Below are 23,841 nucleotides of genomic sequence, written 5' to 3'. Positions count from 1 at the left end.
GTATGAATATTAATAATGTTATTAGATATTTATGAAGTTATTTATTGGTTTTATTTATGTATTTATTTATTTATTTATTTATTTATTTAAAGTCCGCGTGAACCGGAAGTTGGAACTTTTCTCCAGTGCTGTGACGTATTTCCCAGTGAAAAGGAATATTGAACAGAGGGCAGGGTTTTACTCTAGCGCTCCTCCTCTCCATCTCTCGCTCATTACAGACTAACGATTTGAGGGGAGTGGTTAAGCGTTTCCCAAACCAAGCCGTCAAACCTACGTCATCAGAGAAGTTCCTCCAAGGCAGAGGGGAGGGGCATTTTCAGATTTTGATTAAAGATTACGAAGCCAAAAAAATGTTTTCTGTGTTTTAACTTGCACGGATTAATTGTTCACCACAAGACTAGTAATATGCGCTAACTAAGTATAGGGTCCATTTTGATTTCATGCCGAATTGTAGTGAGAAAACGTGATCCACACTCCATATCAGAAGGTGGCGGTAATGCACACTTAAAAGTTGTTTGCCAACCGCCATTAAAAGAAAGAAGAAGAAGATCAGAATAATGAAAACATAAGATTAGATTAGATTAGATTCAACTTTATTGTCATTACACAAGTACAGGTACAAGGCAACGAAATGCAGTTTAGGTCTAACCAGAAGTGCAATAGCAGCAAGTGCAGGATATACAGTGGTTCCATAAGTGCAGAACATGGATATGTACTGAATAAATATAGAGTTGAATACTATTATAAACAAAAATTTACAGATAGATTGTCCTATGAATATAATATACAGATAACTATTACTGTGAACAGAGTTTACAGCTAGATATGTACTGAATATAATAATATACAGATGGCTATTACTATAAACAGAATGTTTACAGATAGATATGTACTGAATATAATATACAGATGGCTGTTACTATAAACAGAATTTTACAGATAGATATGTACTATGAATATATATACAGATGGCTGTTACTATAAACAGAATGTGAGCATAATATACAGATGGCTATTACTATAAACAGAATTTAACAAATAGATATATGTATAAGTTAGGCTAATGAGCAGTATAACAATGGATTTAAAGTAGTGCAAATAAAGTTTGGACAGAAGCTATCCGAGTGAAAGTGCAGTGGAAAGTAATTGCATATTACAGTTAAGGTACGATATTGCAATGTATATATAAACAGTCGGTACTGTAAATAAATAAACAGTCGGCAGTGCAAATTGAGCATATTCCAGTCAAGGTAGTAGTGCAAGATGCATATGTAAACAGTTGTTACTGTAATAACAGTCAGCAGTGCAAATGAACATTATAGTATTGCAAATAACAAAATGGAGGCAGGTGTGAGGAGGGAGAGGAGAGTCAATCAGTATATGAGGGGAGTGGGATCAATGAGGGTTAGAGTTTAATAAAGAGACAGCTCTGGGGAAAAAACTGTTCTTTAGTCTGCTGGTCCTGGTCCGGAGGCACCTGAAACGCCTGCCGGAGGGCAGGAGAGAAAACAGTCTGTGGGCTGGGTGAGAGGAGTCCTTAAGGATGCTGCGAGCTCGATGCAGACAGCGTTTCCTCTGGATGTGCTCGATGGCAGGTAGTGGAGTCCCAGTGATGCGCTGGGCGGTTTTCACCACCCGCTGCAGTGCCTTGCGCTCTGCAACAGAACAGCTCCCATACCACACTGTAGCACAGTTGGTCAGGATGCTTTCTATTGCACAGCGATAGAAGTTCACCAGGATAGTGGAGGAAAGCTGATTCTTCCTCAGTGTCCTCAGGAAGAAAAGGCGCTGGTGAGCCTTCTTGACCAGGCTGGAGGTGTTGGTTGTCCAGGTCATGTCCGCCGAGATGTGGATCCCCAGGAACTTGAAACTGGAGACACGCTCAACAGCCATTCCATTGATGTGGATGGTGTCGTGTGTGCCTCTTGACACTTTCCTGAAGTCCACGATGAGCTCCTTCGTTTTGGTGGTGTTGAGGAGCTGGTTATTTTCGGTGCACCATGTGGCCAGGTGCTTGATCTCCTCCCTATAGGCAGTCTCATCGTTGTTGCTGATGAGACCAATCACCGTAGTGTCGTCCGCAAACTTGACGATGGAATTAGATCCGTACACAGGCTTGCAGTCGGAGGTGAAGAGGGAGTAGAGGAACGGGCTTAGCACACAGCCCTGTGGTACACCAGTGTTGAGTGTGATGGATGTGGAGCAGTTGGAGCCTGATCGAACATTCTGGGGTCTGTTGGTCAAGAAGTCCAAAATCCAGTTGCACATGGAGGTGTTGAAGCCCAGGTCTCCAAGTTTGGCTATTAACTTAGTTGGGATGACAGTGTTGAATGCTGAGCTGAAGTCAACAAACAGCATGCGTGCATAAGTGTTCTTATTGTCCAGATGTGTGAGCACAGAGTGCAGTGCCATGGAGACTGCATCCTCTGTGCTCCTATTGCTACGGTAGGCAAACTGGTGTGAGTCCAATGTGGATGGTAGAGAGTCTTTTAGGTGTGCCAGGACCAGCCGCTCAAAGCACTTCATTACGATGGGTGTGAGTGCTACAGGGCGGTAGTCATTAAGGCACTTCGGGCTGGAGTGTTTTGGCACTGGCACAATGGAAGTGCATTTAAAGCATGTTGGTACAGCTGCTTGGGCAAGAGACAGGTTGAAAATGTCTGTAAAAACCCCAGCGAGCTGCTCCGCACATGCCCTGAGTACGCGTCCAGGGATGTTGTCTGGTCCAGCAGCCTTGTGCGCGCTGATCCTGCTCAGTGCATTGCAGACATCTGTGGAGGAGAGTGTGATCGGTGGGTGGTCAGCTGAGGATTTGAGCTTGGTGGCAGTTTCTCTGTTGTCTCTTTCAAAGCGAGCATAAAAGTCATTTAGCTCGTTCAGGAAGTTGACATCAGTGGCTGCGGGGGTGGAGTGAGAGGGTTTGTAGTCACTGATGGCCTGAATGCCCTGCCACATGCGCCGAGGGTCAGCGTTGGAAAAGTGTCCCTCTATCTTAAGCTTGTAGCAGTGCTTGGCCTCTTTGATGCCCCTTTTCAGATTTGCTCTGGATGTGCTATAGGCTTGTGCATCTCCTGATCTGAAGGCAGTATTGCGTGTCTTCAATAGGAGTCGCACTTCCCTGTTCATCCATGGCTTCTGATTTGGGTATGTGGTGATCTGCTTCTGGGTTGTAACACTGTCAATGGTGGTATTAATATAATCCAGTACAGAGGAGGTGTAGCAGTCAATGTCCGTGTGAGAGCCACTGGTGGCTTGAGAAGCAAACATACTCCAGTCTGTGTGTAGAAACCTTTCCTGGAGTGAGAAATCTGCCCCCGCAGGCCACACCTTGATGGTCTTCACTGATGGCTTCACGCGATTGATCAGAGGTGCATATTTGGGGGTGAGGAACAAAGAAAGGTGATCTGACTGTCCCAAGTGGGGGAGGGGTGTCGCGACGTAAGCTTCAGCCATGTTTGTGTAAACATGGTCTAAGGTTTTGTTTCCTCTGGTGTGACAGGAAACATGCTGGTGAAATTTCGGTAGCACTGACTTTAAGTTTGAATGATTAAAATCACCCGCAACAATAAACGCAGCTTCTGGGTGAACGGTCTGTTGTTTACTGATGGCTGCGTGAAGTTCTTTCATAGCAAACTTGGCATCAGCATCCGGGGGAATATAGGCTGCAGTTATAATAGTGGAAGTGAACTCCCGCGGTAGATAAAACGGTCTACATTTAACCATGAGAAACTCTAGGTTAGCTGAACAATGTCTCCCAACAATAGCAGAGTTTGTGCACCAAGCTTTGTTAATGTAAATGCACAATCCACCACCTCTGGTCTTACCGGAGCCATCTAATGTTCTATCCGCCCGGAATGTATGGCGTCCCGCTAGCTCAATAGCGTTGTCCGGTATTCCGCTGTTTAACCATGTTTCCGTGAAAATTAGAACATTACAGTTCAAAAGTCTCTTGCTGTATGTGATGTTGAGTCGAATCTCCTCCATTTTGTTCAACAGCGACCGTACATTGGCAAGGAAAATGCTGGGTAAAGAGAGCCGGTGTGGTGTTAGCTTCAGCTTAGCTCTTAGTCCTCCGCGCTTCCCCCGCCTTTGTTTACGATCTCGCCGGCGCCTGCGAGCACTTCCGCCCGGCCGGGCAGAGTGCATAGCCTCGGGTGATCTGGCGATCTCAGGAAGGAGTCGAAGGTTGTCCATAAAACTGTCGGAAATTCGCAAACCAATATCCAAAAGCTCACCTTGGGTGTACGATGTTAAGGCACAACTGTTCTGGACGAACAGACCCGAAATGAGCAAGAAAAATACTGCTAAATTACAGAATCTGGAGAGACCGCGAGCCTCGCGATGTACTCGCGCCGCCATCTTGGATCAAATAAGCTGTGTCCCAAAGTGAAGGCTGCGTCCGGAAAGGATAGAATGAAGAATGAGGATATTTTAGGAAAAGGTTTAATGGATAGACAGATATATAGAGCACTAATTACGTTTATATATGATTCAGGTTTGGGATTTAGAATATGAAATGCTTGAAATGTTGAACCTGCCATGGGGACTGAGTGTGGACGGAGGAGCTGAACACGCAGCGCCGGATGAAGCTCAATGAAACCTCTATTGCAGGTATGATAAATAATGATGATGTATGTGGGATGATAGAGTAGGGTTCAACAAGGAAATATAATGGTCCATTCGTGAAAGAAGAAAGAGGAAATAGTTTTAAACTTCAGACTTATCACCCAAGGTTAATTTGCCATCCAGCACAGCACAGTAGGTGGCGGTAATGCTCCTTTGGAGTTAATCGCCATTAAACAAGAAGAAGAAGAAGAAGAAGGCTGCGTCCTTCGAAGGCCGGATTTGAAGGCCGATTGCGTCACCGCGGCGCAACGAAGGACGTCCCAATTCAAAGGCTGCATCCTTGGAAGGTCGCATTTGAAGGCCGATTGCGTCACCGCGGCTCGATGAAGGCTGTCCCAATTCAATTCTCCATCCTTCGAAGGCCGTATTCGAAGGCCGGTTGCGTCATCGCGCCGCGACGAAGGCTTCCCTGATTCAAAAGCGACGCCAAATGCACCCTTCGTTTCCCCGTGAAAAGAAGGATACATAAATGGACACTTAGCGGCCTATTCTACCCCATAAGTCATTGCGCGCCGTTGAAGACAGCATTTATTTATTTATTTTTAAAGGCGGCCGAGACTAGAGATCGGTGGTGGACAGCAAATTCACATTTAAATGTAAGTATTATGTTTTCATTTACTCAAATAGCTAGCGAAACCAGAGTTAAATTTTCTTATAAACTTCTTCTTAACTCCTTCGTCACCATTGCATGGCTTCATTTATCAGGTAGTTTTAGGCAAAACTTGTGGTAATAACGTTATTAGTTTTACGACCTATTTGTAATATTTGCACTTGTGTATTATAAGAAATATCACTCACCCAGTAAAGCCCAAAACAATAAGAAAAGCAGTAGATAAGGCAATGGGGTTTCACTTTTATGTGTTTTTGTAGTGCTGTCATGCAAGGTATGTGGTTTTAACCAAATTTTAGTATACAGAAATATGATTTCTTAAGTATTTTGTATGCATGTCTTGATGTGTCATATTTTGCAGTGTTAACAATGCACTTAAATTGCTCCTCTGTGTTAAGTACCCTTTTCTGCTTTTTTAGAACAATTCAGGAAAAAATGGGTATATATATATATATAAAGAGAAGTAATACACACATCTTTGCTGAAATGTATTGTCCTGTTGTTGTTAACAAGCCATGGTTCATTTGCTCTGCCTTTAGGATTGCAAGTGTCCTGGGACAGGAGAGGGTGTGAGTGGGAAACCCACTGCTGAAGCTTGGCCCTGGTTTGTCCTCATGGATGAGGTGTTGGGACAGAGGCATTGCACCAACCCCCCTGTCCTCATCGCTTCAATCCCTGAGGACACACCAGGGCCGAGTTCAGTAGTGGGTGCCCACGGTGAGGAGGAGCCAGGGGCAGCAGCAGCACAAAGGCGGCGAGACAGGACGAGTTTTTGGACTTGATCAGAGAAGAAATGCAACTACAGAGGGAGGCAGAGGCGAGGATTGCACAGGAAAGAAGGGAGAGGATGGACAGGCTGTTTTCTCTTCTTGAGAGAATGATTGAAAAATATATATATTTTCTACATATTCTTGTTTAACTTTTTTCACTTTTATTTTTTAAAAGAAAAATTATGTAAATTTATTTTTATGCAACTTTAATTGTGTAAATAAAAGAGAATGAATTGTTCTGGACATTGTTTATTTTTGTAATGACAGTAATACTTTCTGCATGAAACTTATATTTTATTTTATTTTTTCAAATAAAAGTACTTTTTCCAACTATTTACAAAATACGTTAAACATATCAAAATCAACATAAACATTTAATTTTACAATACATAAAATAAGAAAAAAATGATGTAGACTCTATTGAGCTGAGCTGCTGGACCGGGATGGGCTGCCCCTGGTAATGCCTCCTGCTGGTGGGACATCATCTGGGATGGTCTCCAGGGTGTTAAAGTGCATATTTCCACTATCCACTAAGTTGTCTACCAACAGGTTTGCAGGGCTGATTCAATCGACGGCTTTCTGAAAAAAGTACTTTTAATAACTACTGCATTTATATTAGGCTATTACTGCGTAGGCTATGTTGCATTTTACTTCTGTATATTTTCAATATACAGTAATATCTGGTTGTTACATTATATACTTTTGTGTAGTGTAATGTAATCATATTGTGATGTGAGGGAAAAAAGTACTTCAGGTTACTTCACATTTGTAAGTGAATACTTAACGAAATATGCAGTTCCGAAAATTAAAGTAACAAAATGTAGGCTTATTGTCACAATATTAACAAATTGTTGCTAACTACAGCAGCGTCCCATATCAAAGGGCGCATCTGACGCGCTCGGACCGGTCTAGCCTACGAAGGGTTGTTCTTGTCGCCTGGCAACCGTGACAGCTGCAGATGACGAGCGCGAGAAATACTGGACTTTTTATATTAAATTGGGTTTTGTATTCAAACAGGGCTAAACCGAAAATACATGATCCGGCAGCGCCGGTGCACACCATGTCCTCCAGTAAAATATAAAACATAAAAATGACAATAGTCAATTCTGGCTCCATAGCTGTTTACTCAGTTATAAAAATGAATGATCAGGAAAGCAGCTGTCCTCTCGCACCGTTGCTTGGCGCCAGGAGCGGTGATCGGGAACACCTGGTTGCACAATTAGGAAATCCTAGGAAGGCTACATGGTGCGTCCTTCAGAGGACGCATAGGCTGCATCCTTGAAGTCTGCGTCCTTCGAAGGATGCAGCCTTCAACATTGGGACACAGCTATAGATATCATATATAAACGCTAGATGTCTTATGGCGCAGTCACTTCCGGCATCATCGTTCGGCCATCTTGTCACAGTGCTCTGCGCATTAAGGTGAATGATCAGCACGCACACAAATCCTCTTATCTCGCTGAAATCTTGACGGATTTACAAACGGTTTGGTTTCTTACAAACGTTATTAACGTGGCTATAATTCCGAATGCTTGAACATGTATGTTATAATTTTTCATATGTATGCAGTGTATGTATGCAGTGTCATAACTACATCTCTGACGTTTATAACAAACCAAACCGTTTGAAAATCGGTAGAAAAATGAGCAAGTTATGGTTATTTAAAAGTACATGCACCATTGAAGTAGTGAGCGAGTACACTGTGGCAAGATGGCCGCCACATGCGGACGTCGACCTCCATTGGCCAGCAGTGCGCACGAGACATCTAGCCTTTATATATGATATCTATGAATGAAAACGTCCTGCAAATGAAGCTAAACTTTAATTCGCTCTCGGTGATCTTGATTTTACTCGACAATGGTAAGAACTTGTTACAATCTTCCCCGGTGTTTTCTGTGACCGGTGTTTTCTGTGACCGCTGTAGTAGCCTACTAGTATTATGGTTAACTTTGGTATCGTGTGAAAACAGACTTAGGTAAAGTTGGTTTTATATTTGCACTTTTTTTGCTTAAAAACTGTCTCAATAACAAGCGCAATAAAGCACATTTTTGAAAAATAAAAGCAGCTAACGTTACATGATCTTTAGGACAAAGATGGTGAACTAGGCTACAACACTCTCCACAATCGATAAAAATGGGCAAATATTGTTTTAATGGCATACAAAGTTGCGACTGTTCACTGAACATTTAATGTGTGTGGTAAAGAAGATAGGGACCGTCTAAAAATTTCTATTTTTTTTTTTTCATTGTATGCAAACAGACAACTACATTTTTGCAAAGTACAGATGTACCAGCAAATCTCTCTCACATTATGTGTTCTAATGCTATTGATTGTACTTTAGCAACAATAAAAAGTGCATTATAATGATTGTATTTAGGAAACCTGCCTCACTGTACATAATGTACATAAATATTTTTAGAATAAAATGACATTAATTCACCAAAGGGATTTTTTACTATCCGAAGGTTGTAGCGTGTTCCTAGTGACCATACTGACTTACTACAGGTGAAATTTGTACAAAAAGTCCCTTACTGTACGTACAGTTGACAAATATGTTTTTTTTTTTTTTTAAATTACTGTAATTCACCCTAAGTATTTTTTTGTGTTCCAAATGGTGTAGTGCTTTCTTACAGACCAGACTCACTTACTACAGGTGAAATTTTGACAAACTCCCTTACTGTACGTACAGTTGACAAATATGTTTTTTAAAAAAATACTGTAATTCACCCTAAGTATTTTTTCGTGTTCCAAAGGTTGTAGTGCTTTCCTACAGACCAGACTCACTTACTACAGGTGAAATTTTGACAAAAACTCCCTTACTGTACGTACAGTTGACAAATATGTTTTTAAAAAAATTACTGTAATTCACCCTAAGTATTTTTTTGTGTTTCAAAGGGTGAAGTGCTTTCCTAGTGACCACACTGACTTACTACAGGTGAAATTTTTACAATACCTCCCTTACTGTACAATTATCAAACATGTTTATGTACTGAGCATATTATTACATATGTTTATTACATATGTTTATGAAATAAACTGTAAATCACCTATAGTGTTTTTTTTATATATCCCAAAGGTTGTAGTACTTGAAAGCACTGTGATCAAAGTGATCAAAAGTAGGCCGCTTCCCCTTACATTTACAAAAATCACAGCAATTATACCCTTCACCAAGGTCTAAGCTTTGTCATTGCTTCAGGTTGAATGATTCTGATTGGCTAATAAATAATCACACTTTTTCTACACATAGATAGACTGAAGCATATCTCCATCAATTATGCGGCTGACATTCGGACCCTGAATTTAGGCACGTCGTGACTTTCCACACTTGTAGTGATTGTAATGAATAGTAATTGGACCAATTTTTGAGTCTGTAGGACCAACTCTATAGCGCCACCACCAGTTCAAAAATTCCACATTAAAAGGGTTATAGCTTTTGAACCCTTTGATGTAGATGTGAATGTAAATAGATGTAAAATGAAAGTTAGTACACCTGATTCCACTCATTATGGTAATCTCAACCAATATCTTACAATAAGACTCTGCCCATTACAATAGTGGCCATTTTGAAAAGTACAGTGTTCATTTTTTTGTGCTACTCCTCATTCAAATTTTGTTCAATGTTTACGAAAATTGGCTCAGATGATCTTTGGACCTAGCCACACAGAAGTGACTGAACAGATTTTTGATTTTTGCTACCGTTCCCGATATATTTTTCTCCAAATTTGACCTGTATTTGTTGCCTTATGGTAGTTAGCTTAGCATGCTAATTGGTTAGCATGAACCATGAACCATTCCGGTTGTGGGTTTGAATGCTGTGTGGCACATTCCCAGATCGCAAGAGGTATTGTGGCCTTAAGTGGTGGAAAAGTTGCTTCTGTTCCAGACATGGTGCCTATATGTGAACGAACTCGATAAATACAATATGCAGCAAATGTATACAAAAATTATTCATTTTGAATTGCTTCTCACTTGAACTATGTGAGCTACGATAATCTTCATCTTGCCAAAAAGACAACTTCCCAGTGGCGCAATGATATGAGTGACAGGTATCTGACCCAGAGATAATGGGTTTGAGCCCCACGTGGCATGATTTTAAAAAATTGTGTGTAATGTTGTGTCATGTCGATTCCTTTATTATTCAACGTTGTACTAATCTTTCTTCCTCTTGGATTAACGTATGTCTTGTTCATTCTATGTTCATTCTCATCTGAACTTCTGTTCATTTTGAGTTCATTTTCACCTATACTTCTAAACCAGCTCCTTTTTCTTCAATTTCTGCTGTTTTTACTCTTCCCGCTCTTGCTGCTGCTTCAGGGGCTTGGCCCCGTTTCGCTGCTTGCAGCTATATTTCCACTTGTTCCTTAACCTGTAACCAAGAATACTAACACACACAGACACAGTTTCTTCAAGATTGGATTTGGTGAGGAGGAGAGTCTTCTCAAACATTAAGATAACATGTTCTTTCTCTCAAGGAGAGGATACTTTAAATCTAACTGTAAAGACTTTAAAGGAACACTCCACCGTTTTTTGAAATAGGGTTTATTCATATTCTTTCATACATTTAGATAGGTGGGTAAATGCATTTTTGTCTCAGCGCATGCATTGTTTTAGTTTGACAGGGTCGGCGCTAGCTTAGCTTAGCACAATGAATGGAATCCTTTGTTGCCAGCTAGCATGTCCTGAGTAAAAGTGATAAAAAAAAAAAAAAATTAAACCCACGTAATTACTTTTTGTGGCCTGCGTATTCACAACGAGTACAAATAGCGATGCAGATTAACACTAGGTGATTTCTTAGGCAGATATTGACTTGGGACTATATTATGGGGAAGCACAGGCGAAGCACGGCTACTTAGGCGAAGCACTGCTACTTGGGCGCAGAGATATCACGCAACACATGAAATCCCACGACTTCTGTCAACATACCGGTGTGCAACGAGTCAAAACACAGAAGAACAACACGCGTGACCTGCACCGAGTGTCTTCGCTTTTGGATTGTTTTTTTTTTGAGAAGTTACAGCAAACATGGTAATTATCTGCGTAGCAAAAGGTTGTGAGAACAAGCAAAGGACATACACGAATGTAATGTTTCACAGAATTCCATCGAATGTGGAACTGAGAAATAAATGGCTAGCTGCTCTGGAGATCTGTACTTCAACGCCTCTCTACAAAATCAAACAGTATCGTGTTTGCGAAGAGCATTTTGTACCGGAGGACTAAGTTACTTTGAAAAAATGGAATATGGGCCCAAAAAGACGGTACTACGTCTGAAACATACGGCTGTCCCCATCCCATCTATTTTCAAAGCACAGGCAGAACAAAGTGCACATGTAAGTTGTCTTTTATTACTCTTCCTTATGTTAATCTGTGTCTTTATTCGGTTATAAGATAGATGCTGAGAAGCTGTATATAGACTACGGTTCAAATAACGTTAGCCTCCTCTAGTATAACCTCATGTTGAATTCAACCTGTTTAGCATGAACAACCAAACTAAAATAAAAATCGCTGTTATCGTTACCTGTAAAATGAAATGACTGAGGGCTAAGTTAGCTATATTTCTCTCACCGAGTTAGCCTGGTTCTTTTGACTCAGGAGTTTTAGTATAACTACTAGAGAAGAGAAGGCTACAACCCAGCAAACACAGAACGTTGGCGCAACGTAGCCAACCTTCTAACAACGTTTTATCAACATGGCCAAAAGGTTGCTATAAATACGTTGTGTGGTGAAGGTTGTTACAGCGTTGTCACAATGTTGACATTAAACCATCGTTCAGGGCCATTGCTTAAGGTTGTGCCTAGGGTGTCTTGACAACCATTGGGCTACATAATGTACTCGTCACTGCCCTGAAGCGCGAAAATCAGCCTTTTAAATTCCAACCACCTGTTGTTGGGCTCATTGTGTTCTCATTCATCATCGAGCAAGGATAGGTTACGTGAGTATTGCGTTTAATTTAGCCTTCCTCAGCTATCAAACACAACCTACAACTTTCATTTCTAATGTGATTAATGTAGCCTCGCTTGCACTGTTTAGTTTGTCATTTGATTTTTCTGCTATCTCATTCGTTTCTTTGCTCCTCTGGATTTGTGGATGTTTCCCCGGTTACCGACCTCTATCGGCCGGCTTTCGGCTACTGTCTGCCATAGCCTACAGACCCGGTTTTGTTCATTAAATGTTCTGATCTGCCTTTGCTTTTTATGTTTTATTTATTATACTTAAAATAAATTTGTATATTCGTTTATTTCTTTTTTTTTTCTTTTTTCACAAATGTATTACTTTTGGAAGTGCAATTTGATTATAGCCTATGCAGTTTTAATAAAGTTGAATTAACGAAACCTTCTGTCATTTTTACTCTTCAAAGTGTACACTTGCAGGTGTTGATAGCCCCATTAAATAATAATATAGATAAACAATAAACTATAAAAAGTATATAATTACATAACAAAATGCTAAATGGGGGATATAACAGCATATAAAAATATTGCCAGACCGTCGTCTCTCAGTTGCTGAATGTCGCGCAACAACGTTGCTACAGCCCTGTCACGTCTTACAATTCTACGTTGTTACAATGTTGCGAGCACGTAGACAGCGACGTTGCCCTAGCAGAAATGCAACGTGCTACAGACGTTGCCACAACGTAAATGTGTTTGCTGGGAAGCAGTTTACTATACATGTGTCATGTTTAAAATAATCACTTACTCTGTGGACAGCTGTCCATTTGGTCTATTCGGCGTGGGGCGTTTTTTCCAGTTCACTTTATCACACCGGAAAAAAAAATCGAGTACTGCCGGATGAATCAACACCGTGAAATCCGCGGTAGCTGTGACACAACTGCGGGGATGCTCATCTTGATCTGACACGTTGAGCCTGGTTATCGATGGCAGAAACTTGTCCCACTCGCCACAGCACAGACACTCCATTTCAGTCGGCATATTCCCCCACATTCACACCACCAGTTCGTGTTGGTTCTCATCCTCACGTCCTCGTCCTCCTGTCGTTCTATTTCCACTCATTTTCTGTAAACTCTTGTATATAGGTATGGTTCTGGCTCACACAAAATCAGCCATGTTCATCGCCATTCATGTACTGTTGGGAAAATAGCCAGGCAGCTACTATTCACACCGGTATGTTGACGGAAGTCGTGGGATTTCATGTGTTGCGTGATATCTCTGCGCCCAAGTAGCAGTGCTTCGCCTAAGTAGCCGTGCTTCACCTGTGCTTCCCCATAATATAGTCCCAAGTCAATATCTGCCTAAGAAATCACCTAGTGTTAGGCCCAATCCCAATTCTATTTTATACCCCTTCGCCTACCCCTAGCCCTTCGCCTACCCCTTACCCTTGCCCCTTGAAACTGAGTGTCAAGGCGTAGGGGTGAAAATATTCCCCTAAGAAATGGGACACCACTACTACATCGTTACATGTCATTATACATCGTCGCTAGCGCCTACGTCACAGGAGATGCGCCAATGTTTATCACAAACTTCCAAGATGCCGTCGTCAGCTGTAGTCTTGCGTGAGTTACAGCTATTTTTTGTTTGCATTTTTCTTCTGAAGTATGCAGAAAACAACGGAGATGACGATATCTTCGACACCTAATGCTGCGTTCACACCAAACGCGAATAGAGCGTCTGGCGCGAGTGATTTCAATGTTAAGACGCGTTTACGCGCGTCTGGAGGTCTTGCGGCGCGAATGAGACGTTTAGCGCGGCGCGTTAGACGCGAATTCGCCTCATTCGCGCGTCCACTTTGCTTCAAACTTTTGCTTTTTACACGCGTCATATTGTTAACGAACTTTAACGATTTTTTTGCAACCGTTTCTTTGAAGAACATGACCGTAAATATGAACACAAGATTGAATGTGACATAAAGAAAATGATGATTGGCAGTCATGTTGCCTCTGTAGCCGGTGTATGCAGGTACATTTCTCATACCCCTTCGTTTGAAGTGTGGTCCTGAAAAATCTTCGTTTCAAGGGCTATCTGGCCCTTCCCCTTATCCCTACCCCTCCAACCAAAAGAGAATCGAGACAGCCCTACCCCTTCACGGGAACGCGCAAAACGGAGGGGTAGGGCCGAGGGGTAGGGGCAAGGGGTGAATTGGGATTGAGCCTTAATCTGCATCGCTATTTGTACTCGTTGTGAATACGCAGGCCACAAGAAGTAATTACGTGTTTTTTTTTGTTTTTTTTTATCACTTTTACTCAAGACATGCTAGCTGGCAACAAAGGATTCCATTCATTGTGCTAAGCTAAGCTAGCGCCGACGCTGTCAAACTAAAACAATGCATGCATTGAGACAAAAATGCATTTACCCACCTATCTAAATGTATGAAAGAATGTGAATAAGCCCTATTTCAAAAAACGGTGGAGTGTTCCTTTAACTAAGAAATGGTCTCTCAACTATAGGTTTCAATGACTCCTGAGACCATTGCTATCAGGGTAGCCTAGAAAAGCAGATGGATGTAGTGACACCTGTTAAAGAAGTCCATATTTCATTTCTGGAAGCAAGGCTAAATGAGCAAGCACTGTTACTGCATTCCTGGCATGGGCCAGACCCTTACGTTACACCTCAGATATCAAATACAGACATTTAAAGGATACATGAAATAACATTTTCGATAATCACACTGGTAATTTCTATAACTAAGTAAAATCTCATAAGCCTAGAGAAGTCATTCAACTCATTTGATATATAGAAGGAAAACTATTGATTAATACCTTGATTATAATCACTCATACATTGAAGCAGCAGTGTGTTCCAGAATCCACTTCTTCAGGACTTCATAACAAAAACTTAACTTGAATCATTACAATAAGGGTTTTGCTTATTTCTAACGTTGAAAATATGATTAACCTAAAATATCTGCATTTTTTTAATCAATGAAAGAATTGTGTTGTACAAGGAACAGCAGTTCTAATACATACTTTTACCTAATACATTTATCAAAGTTAATTGAGTGATCACTAGGAACATACTATAACCTTTGGAACATAAAAAAAGGAGAAATTACAGTATTTTTTTAATAATAATATGTTTGTACTATACTTACAGTAAGGGAGGTATTGTCCAAATTTCACCTGTAGTAAGTCAGTGTGGTCACTAGGAAAGCACTACACCCTTTGGAACAGGAAAAAATACTTTAGGTGAATTACAGTAATTTTTTTTAAAACTTATTTGTTTATTGTACGTACAGTAAAGGAGGTATTGTCAAAATTCCACCTGTAGTAAGTCAGTCTGGTCAATAGGAAAGCACTACCTTTGGAACATGAAAAAAATCCCTTTGGTGAATTACTGTAACTTTTACATAAAACATATTTGCGTACTGTATGTACAGTAGCCTACACAAAAGTACACTAAAGCAGTCTAGGTGAATATGCAGCAAATATCAAACCTGAAACTATTTTTACCCTGGTTGGCAACCGTTTTTTTGGTGTGTTTTTTTTTACTTGACTATGTTCATGGTGCTGTCCACGTATGTGGTACTGAGGTCCTACATGATCAAGTCTGCAACTTGGGTAAAGTTGGTTTTATATTTGCATATTCGTGGAGTTCCGCGTTCAATATCTCGTGAGCTGAATATTGTTACACAAATAACATTGTTTTAGTATTTAAATCTTCCTCAAAACGAGCTTTCCTTCGGGTTTGCACTTTGCAGATGGTCCCTTCTTAGCAGCCTGCGCATAGAGATCAATGTATTTTGTCCAGTGCGAAGGAAAAATCGTTTTGAGGAAAATTATGTTGTAGCTTCTGGTGTTTTATCTGTAGTTATATGTGATAGGTGTTTTCTGTAGCAACAACGTTTAGTTCACGAGTTATTGAACGCGGAAGTCCGCGAATGTGCGAATATCGAATATAAAACCAACTTTACCTAAGTTGAAAACCAGCGCCTACGGTTACAGAATTCGATGTAACAGCTGCCCAGGGCAGTGGACCCGATCGCCAAATCCCAAAATATTCACATTATTAAACGCGTTATTTACTGGAGGGCGCGAAAAACAAACACTTAAAGCTGGCGTTGAAACGCCGTGGCATGAAAACTCCGACCGCGGTCAGTGACTGTCAAGCGGTCCGCCCGTTGAAAATACTGCCAGCCGCCCGCACTTATTTTGTTTTTTCTTTTTTGGTATGAGCGTAATCGTGCGCTTATGGGTGCTAGAAGAGGTCAAAATTGATTTTAAGACTCTATTTCTGCTATTTTCCATCTTATTAGGACACAAATAATACAATTTCATGATTTTTTTTAAATTATTTTAATGTTTGTAGGCCTATGTATGATTTACATAAATTATTGTAAATAATTAATGTTTAATTTGCGCTTGAATGGTTCAATAGCATTTCAATGAATTATAGCATCGTCAAATAATGTAACGCTAGCCAAAGGATTCCAGGACAAAACAGATGCTGCATTAACTGCGTTAAATATTTGTAACGAGTTAAACTGAACCAATAAATCCCATACTTTAAAGTGTTGACTAACTAGAATCCAATATGAGAAAAGCTTCTTCCCAATTAAAATGTAATGTAGCTAAACTATTTATGTGGGAGATTCAAACTGCAGGATTAAAAATATACTGTAGAAAAACTGTTAATTTTTTCTCCAGGTGTTTTCAGTGTTGGATCAGATGAAGTGTCAGTGCTGGAGGGAGATTCAGTCACTTTATACACTGGTGTTCAAACAAACCAACAAGAAGATATTAAATGGTATTTTAATGACATTCGTATCGCTCAAATCAATGGAGATCTCAATAAGACCTGTACAGATGTTCAGTGTAATGAAGGCACTGAGAGATTCAGAGACAGACTGAAGCTGGATCATCAGACTGGATCTCTGACCATCAGAAACACCACAAACACAGACTCTGGAGTTTATGAACTGAAGATCATCAGCAGCAGCAGCGTCAATGGAAATATCTTCAATGTTACTGTCCATGGTGAGTTAGTGAATGTTTAAACTATATTGTTAATTTGCTTGATTTGCTTGATTTGCGAGATCTGAATACATTTTCCATTGACAAGTTGTTAGTTTTAACAGTTATTTTTTTCATAGGAAGCTGCAGTTGAGCTCAGATGGCGTTGACAGTGTTTAATCACACCATCTCTGATCAGCTTCTGTTATTATCTGATTAAATGAGGATTTTATATAAAATATATATGGGTTTGAGTAAAAAACAAATAGTTTCTTTTCAGATCGAAAGTCAAGAAAGGGCTTGTGCAATTGCATTTGTGATCACAGTTCTCTCATGTTGTGGTGTTTGTTGTTTTCATCTAGAACTTTAAAGCAACACTAAGTAACTTTTGCTCTCGGGCTCCCCCTACAGTTGGGAAACAGTATTGTCTTCTACTACTGTCTTAAAATCTGTCATGGTTACATGGTTAACACGTGCATTTGTTGACAAGCTGATACCCCCTAACTCTGCAGAAGGAGTTCTCATGTCTTGGGCAGACTGCCTGCGTTGCGTGTGAAATGTCTTCATCCCAGGTACAGTGGCATATATTCCAGCATGTCATATGAATATAATTTCATGGGTTTTATTTTTTTCAAGCGCCAAAAGATTGCGTAGCTCACGTTTACAAGCCAACGTCATTATAGTAGCCTATTGGCTACTGTTTTACAGAATTCTAATTCAATTCAATGTTTGTGTGTGAAGGATTCAAATTTAAGAATCTATTTCAAATATGCTTCCTTACATAACATCACGGTAAAGAATATTGTATTTAGTGTTTAAGGGTAAGATAATGATTCTGCTCAGCAAAGTTGCCTTTCCTGTTTTCTCCTTATTGTCTGTAAATGGCTCTTGAAGCCCCAGTTTCACTCAGACTGATGGGATGAGCACACGAATGATTCACTGAGAATCTCACCTTTTGTTCTGCAAATGGCTTTCGGACCCAAATGGCTCTTGGAGCCTTATGCTGATTGAATTTGGATTGGCCAGACCGTCACAGTCTAGGGTGTTACCTTAACCTGTATACTCATTTACATGCTTTGTTTGAATTTGTCTCCACCTTTACAAGTCCCTCCTCCTAAAATGCCTATAAGACACCATGTAAATTTATATACTTTAGATTATGTTGGACGAAACCGCAGCCGCGCTCAAATAAAGAAACTCTTCTGTTTGAACGTGATCCCAACGTCTCCTGGTCTGCTTTGAAGAAAGAAAAACTTTGCAACATGTGGTAGGTAATAGCCATATAACGTCAACATTATAATATTAAGCTACCATAGATGAATCTGCAAAGTTGAAAAATCGATTTGCGTTATAGCCTGAGGCAAGACACTTTCACCAGAAAAATTAATAAACAAACATGACTATAAGCCTGCAGTCATTAGGCTAGTTAGCCTAAAATATGATTTTGTACTTGCAAGAATGTAGCCCCTACCAAACTTGTATACGCCATTTAGACATAGGCTTACTTCTGACTTTTTTTTTGGCCATTGCTGCTTTGGCCATGGGGCTGTTTACACCTGGCCACTTCATGCGTTTTCTCAGATCGGATAGCTGATCTGAGCTGGTCACATAAATGTGTTTTTGCGAAACGGATTTAAATCCGATCTTCAATTCCCGCGCTATATGCATATTTATTGGAGTGCACGTCACCGAAAGCAACAGATACGAGCTGCATTTTATTGATAATCAGCTAAAATTTCAAAATCAAAGACCGCAATAAGAGAGCGGCAACAGCCCTGGTAAGATCATTTCATTTCTTTACTTTTAATGATGATGATTGTGTGTTAAGCGTCTGCGACTTACTTTCACTTTGATTTGCGATAGTTTGCACGTTGGCTTGATGAATACATGCTCATCTGCGGGGATTCAAGTAGCGTCGTCATATCTGGCTATCACATTACATATAGCCTATAACGCGTGAATTTATTTATTTTTTTAGCATTTTTAGGAGGAGTACAATTTACATATGTGGTTTCAACAACCAGATGCATTTACACTTGTCCAGTTTCGTCTGGAATGCGTCTCAGACCTCCTCCTGAAGTGGTTTGAGCGATCGGATTCAAATCCGTCTCGAATGCGTTTCGGAGGGCATTACACCTGGTCTTTTCACGATCGGATAGCTATCCGAATTGAGAACGCATGAAGTGGCCAGGTGTAAACAGCCCCAAAAACATACGCACGAAAGCCGGAAAACAAACGCTGGTTGGCCTCTCGCGTCCAAATTTGAGGAAGTGATGGGGGAAGTGACGTATGCCGTAAAGCAGTCGAATTTTGTAGTTCTTTTTGTGCTCGGGTAACTACCCGAACCCCGAAGTTACATAGTGCCAGTAAAAGCGATACAGACCCCGTCAGGCTATGGCAGACGTGTCATTCAACATATTGTAAGTCGATGTACCATCACAAGGGTTTTGGAAATACAGTGAGGAAAATAAGTATTTGAACACCCTGCTATTTTGCAAGTTCTCCCACTTGGAAATCATGGAGGAGTCTGAAATTGTCATTGTAAAAAAAAAAAATCCAGAAATCACAATATATGATTTTTTAACTATTTATTTGTATGATACAGCTGCAAATAAGTATTTGAACACCTGTCTATCAGCTAGAATTCTGACCCTCAAAGACCTGTTAGTCTGCCTTTAAAATGTCCACCTCCACTCCATTTATTATCCTAAATTAGATGCACCTGTTTGAGGTCGTTAGCTGCATAAAGACACCTGTCCACCCCATACAATCAGTAAGAATCCAACTACTAACATGGCCAAGACCAAAGAGCTGTCCAAAGACACTAGAGACAAAATTGTACACCTCCACAAGGCTGGAAAGGGCTACGGGGAAATTGCCAAGCAGCTTGGTGAAAAAAGGTCCACTGTTGGAGCAATCGTTAGAAAATGGAAGAAGCTAAACATGACTGTCAATCTCCCTCGGACTGGGGCTCCATGCAAGATCTCACCTCGTGGGGTCTCAATGATCCTAAGAAAGGTGAGAAATCAGCCCAGAACTACACGGGGGGAGCTGGTCAATGACCTGAAAAGAGCTGGGACCACCGTTTCCAAGGTTACTGTTGGTAATACACTAAGACGTCATGGTTTGAAATCATGCATGGCACGGAAGGTTCCCCTGCTTAAACCAGCACATGTCAAGGCCCGTCTTAAGTTTGCCAATGACCATTTGGATGATCCAGAGGAGTCATGGGAGAAAGTCATGTGGTCAAATGAGACCAAAATAGAACTTTTTGGTCATAATTCCACTAAACGTGTTTGGAGGAAGAAGAATGATGAGTACCATCCCAAGAACACCATCCCTACTGTGAAGCATGGGGGTGGTAGCATCATGCTTTGGGGGTGTTTTTCTGCACATGGGACAGGGCGACTGCACTGTATTAAGGAGAGGATGACCGGGGCCATGTATTGCGAGATTTTGGGGAACAACCTCCTTCCCTCAGTTAGAGCATTGAAGATGGGTCGAGGCTGGGTCTTCCAACATGACAATGACCCGAAGCACACAGCCAGGATAACCAAGGAGTGGCTCTGTAAGAAGCATTTCAAAGTTCTGGCGTGGCCTAGCCAGTCTCCAGACCTAAACCCAATAGAGAATCTTTGGAGGGAGCTCAAACTCCGTGTTTCTCAGCGACAGCCCAGAAACCTGACTGATCTAGAGAAGATCTGTGTGGAGGAGTGGGCCAAAATCTCTCCTGCAGTGTGTGCAAACCTGGTGAAAAACTACAGGAAACGTTTGACCTCTGTAATTGCAAACAAAGGCTACTGTACCAAATATTAACATTGATTTTCTCAGGTGTTCAAATACTTATTTGCAGCTGTATCATACAAATAAATAGTTAAAAAATCATATATTGTGATTTCTGGATTTTTTTTTTTTTAGATTATGTCTCTCACAGTGGACATGCACCTACGATGACAATTTCAGACCCCTCCATGATTTCTAAGTGGGAGAACTTGCAAAATAGCAGGGTGTTCAAATACTTATTTTCCTCACTGTATATTATGAAGGTTGAAAAGCTACATAGTGTTGCTTTAATCATCTGTTGGTTTGTGTTTCAGGTGTTTCTGCTGCTGAACAAGATGAAGTGAGGAGAAAGTCAGTGAAGGAAGGAGAATCTGTTACTTTAGATCCTGGTGTAATAAAAAACACAAATGATGTGATGATGTGGTATTTTAACAACACTCTCATCGCTGAAATCACTGGAGATCAGAGTAAGATCTGTACAGATGTTCAGTGTAAAGAGAGATTCAGAGACAGACTGAAGCTGGATCATCAGACTGGATCTCTGACCATCACAAACACCAGAAACACAGACTCTGGACTCTATAAACTACAGATCATCATCAACAACAGCAGATTCAGCATCACTAGAGTGAAGAGATTCAGTGTTTCTGTCATTGGTGAGTGTATAATTCAGCCATTAAATGCATTTTCTTTTGAGGAATTTAAAAAAAAAGTTCAATATTTTTAAATCAACAATAACGGATGGGTATGGACAGTTTAAATAAGCGAACTTTGACTCAATGACACTTTGACTAAAGTAATTAACTTGAAAAATGCAGTTTTCCTGTGAATATATTGTTTTCTGTTGAGTGTCTTAGTGATTTTAACTGCCGGTGCCATTTAGAAGTTGAATCAATATCATACAACTGATGACCAGAAAGGTGTATGTAAGGTAGAAAGGTGTAAATATGAGTCAAATATATTGTTAAATACTGGGTGTATTATCAGTCGAGCTGTTAACATTGTCTGTCTGTCTGTATCTGTTCCAGGTTCAGGTCTGTCTCCAGCTGCTGTAGCAGGAATAGTTGTTGGTGTTCTGCTGGTTTCTGCAGTTGTAACTGCTGGTGTGATTTACTATCGCCACAAGATGCATTCGCCAATACAACAGAATGTAATTTTATGTCCTTTATTTTTAACACAGTTCACCAGTGAGGCAATCAAAACTATCAAAAACACAAATAACTCCCAAATTAACTAAATAACCATTCATATAAAAACATAAAGTGTAACTTTGGTCAGATAGCAAGTTTCTTGTTAAGCCAGGGATACACTAAACAACTATAAGGCTGATTATAAATGTAATTTGATACTTACATCAGTCAGGGACACTTGAGTTGCGTTCAGTCGGTGTTCACAGTTGATGTTTAAAATCTGCTCCAGTCGTTGGAAACAGTCTGTTCAGTTCAGTCTTAGAATGTTTCAGCTAGTCGGTCAGTGTGTCCCCGGCTTTAGAAAACGGCAATACAACAGTTTAAGCATTTTAGATGTGATATTGAAATCATAATACTTATTGTTGGAGCTATTTTTCACTTTGTTTATTTTAGGTTCAACTTAAGTTATAGCCTAATTTATTTCCTTTCTTTTCTTGCTAAAGTTAATTTGTTTTATTTTGCATTTATGCTTATTTTTTTGTTTACTTACATTGTTGTTTATTGGTCACATGGTGCTATGTTAATTTACATAAGTAGGTCAAGGTGGGAGGGACCTTGGGCGGCGAGGGCATATGGTTTTTTTTACCAGCATAAGAGAGGCAGCAGGAAATGTCTGTGAGCTTGCTTATATGTGTAAATAAACCTCCTCAAACTCATTTTTTGTTATGGACATTAGTTTATTTTGGTACCTCTAAACCTGCGTAAAGCCTAACCCATGATGTAGCCTCAGTGGCCATTTGAGAAGTTTGATATTATTAGTTTTGTTTAAGTTTATGGACAAATAGCCACTACACTTACATTTTGTAATACTGAAGTACAGGATATGACAGTTTGATGCAGTTTAAAGACAGTTTAATATTTAGGAACTGAAAACCTCTGAACATAAAACACAATTCCAAATCTGTAGTATTTGTGTGTTTGTGTATCTGAAACAGCAATCCTCCTCATTACTTGAACCTTCTGTGAATCTGTGTTTTCTTACAGGAGGATGATGCTGATATAACACATCACATGATCCCAATGACATTCCTTTGGAGGACATGGAAAATCCTTAAATCAGACTCAGCCTGAGGCTTCCAATAAAACAATGTAACATTTATCATTTTGATATTTTGAAATGGATTTGGAAATGATGGAGAGAAGATCAGCTGAAACTCACTAATTGTCATGATTCCAAGATTTCAGTGGTCGGTACCAATACTGGTGAAAGTGAAATTTCAGATGTTTTAAAGGTGTACATGTGAATTAAACATGCCACAATGACCTTCATCATCAGTTTACTAATTAGGGATTCATCAATATGCTGATAGATGACTGTTGGGACACTCCAGACACAGGATGGTTCTGTCGGGAGAGACAGTTTGCACCTCAATGACTGCACCATTTCTGTACCATTTCCTTCACAGGACATACAGTACTGCATATGCTTTCAACAATACTATTTATCTACTAGTGTGTTCTAACATGCAACTATGCCATGTTTGGTCTCATCTGACAGCTTTTAAACTGAACTGAATGGTGATGAATTTAATAGAGGCCTGAAAGTATCCTGAGGTAAAATAGGTAGAGCCGGCTTTCTCTATAAGAGAACTAAGCGGCTGCTTAGGGCACCACCGTAACTACAGATGGTACTCGCCGGTGTCGCCGCGGTTTAACAGTCAACCAACCATGTAAAATCATTGTTTTCCCTGGACTTGGAAATTTGACCGCAAAAATGAAACAAGTCTATCCATCGGGTGCAGACAAAAGGAAAAACAAAAACAAGGGGGGAAAAAATCCATTATAGTAGAGCTACTACTCTAACGAAATCCAAATTTTAAGCAGTTTTTACTGTAGAATTATTTTTGCATGAATTTTCTAACTTGGCACATTACACAATGCACAAAGAGCCGCCTATTGCATTTTCTGCACAATTCGCGGTGCTATTTCACAGCAGCCTCGGAGGGTGTGTTAAATTGGACA

General features: G+C 40.3%; 2 protein-coding genes across 2 annotated transcripts in view; both read left to right on the top strand.

The window, feature by feature from the left end:
* The window catches only part of LOC311295158 (uncharacterized protein), a 149,064-nt gene that overhangs the window by 74,051 nt on the left and 51,172 nt on the right, over positions 1 to 23,841 (top strand). The gene's annotated exons all lie outside the window — the stretch shown is intronic.
* Positions 518 to 22,025, top strand: LOC311295165 (uncharacterized protein). The gene is made up of 5 exons (XM_084416400.1): positions 518 to 565; positions 7,806 to 7,866; positions 16,601 to 16,930; positions 21,004 to 21,345; positions 21,718 to 22,025. The coding sequence occupies exons 2-5, from the start codon at positions 7,815 to 7,817 to the stop codon at positions 21,924 to 21,926; spliced, it is 933 nt and encodes a 310-aa protein (XP_084272526.1). The 5' UTR covers positions 518 to 565; positions 7,806 to 7,814; the 3' UTR covers positions 21,927 to 22,025.

The sequence above is a fragment of the Rutilus rutilus genome (assembly GCF_951802725.1).
Source record: "Rutilus rutilus genome assembly, chromosome: 8".
Taxonomy (NCBI): Eukaryota; Metazoa; Chordata; class Actinopteri; order Cypriniformes; family Leuciscidae; genus Rutilus; species Rutilus rutilus.
Note: the sequence above shows the minus strand (reverse complement) of the source record. Positions and strands in the feature narration are given on the sequence as shown.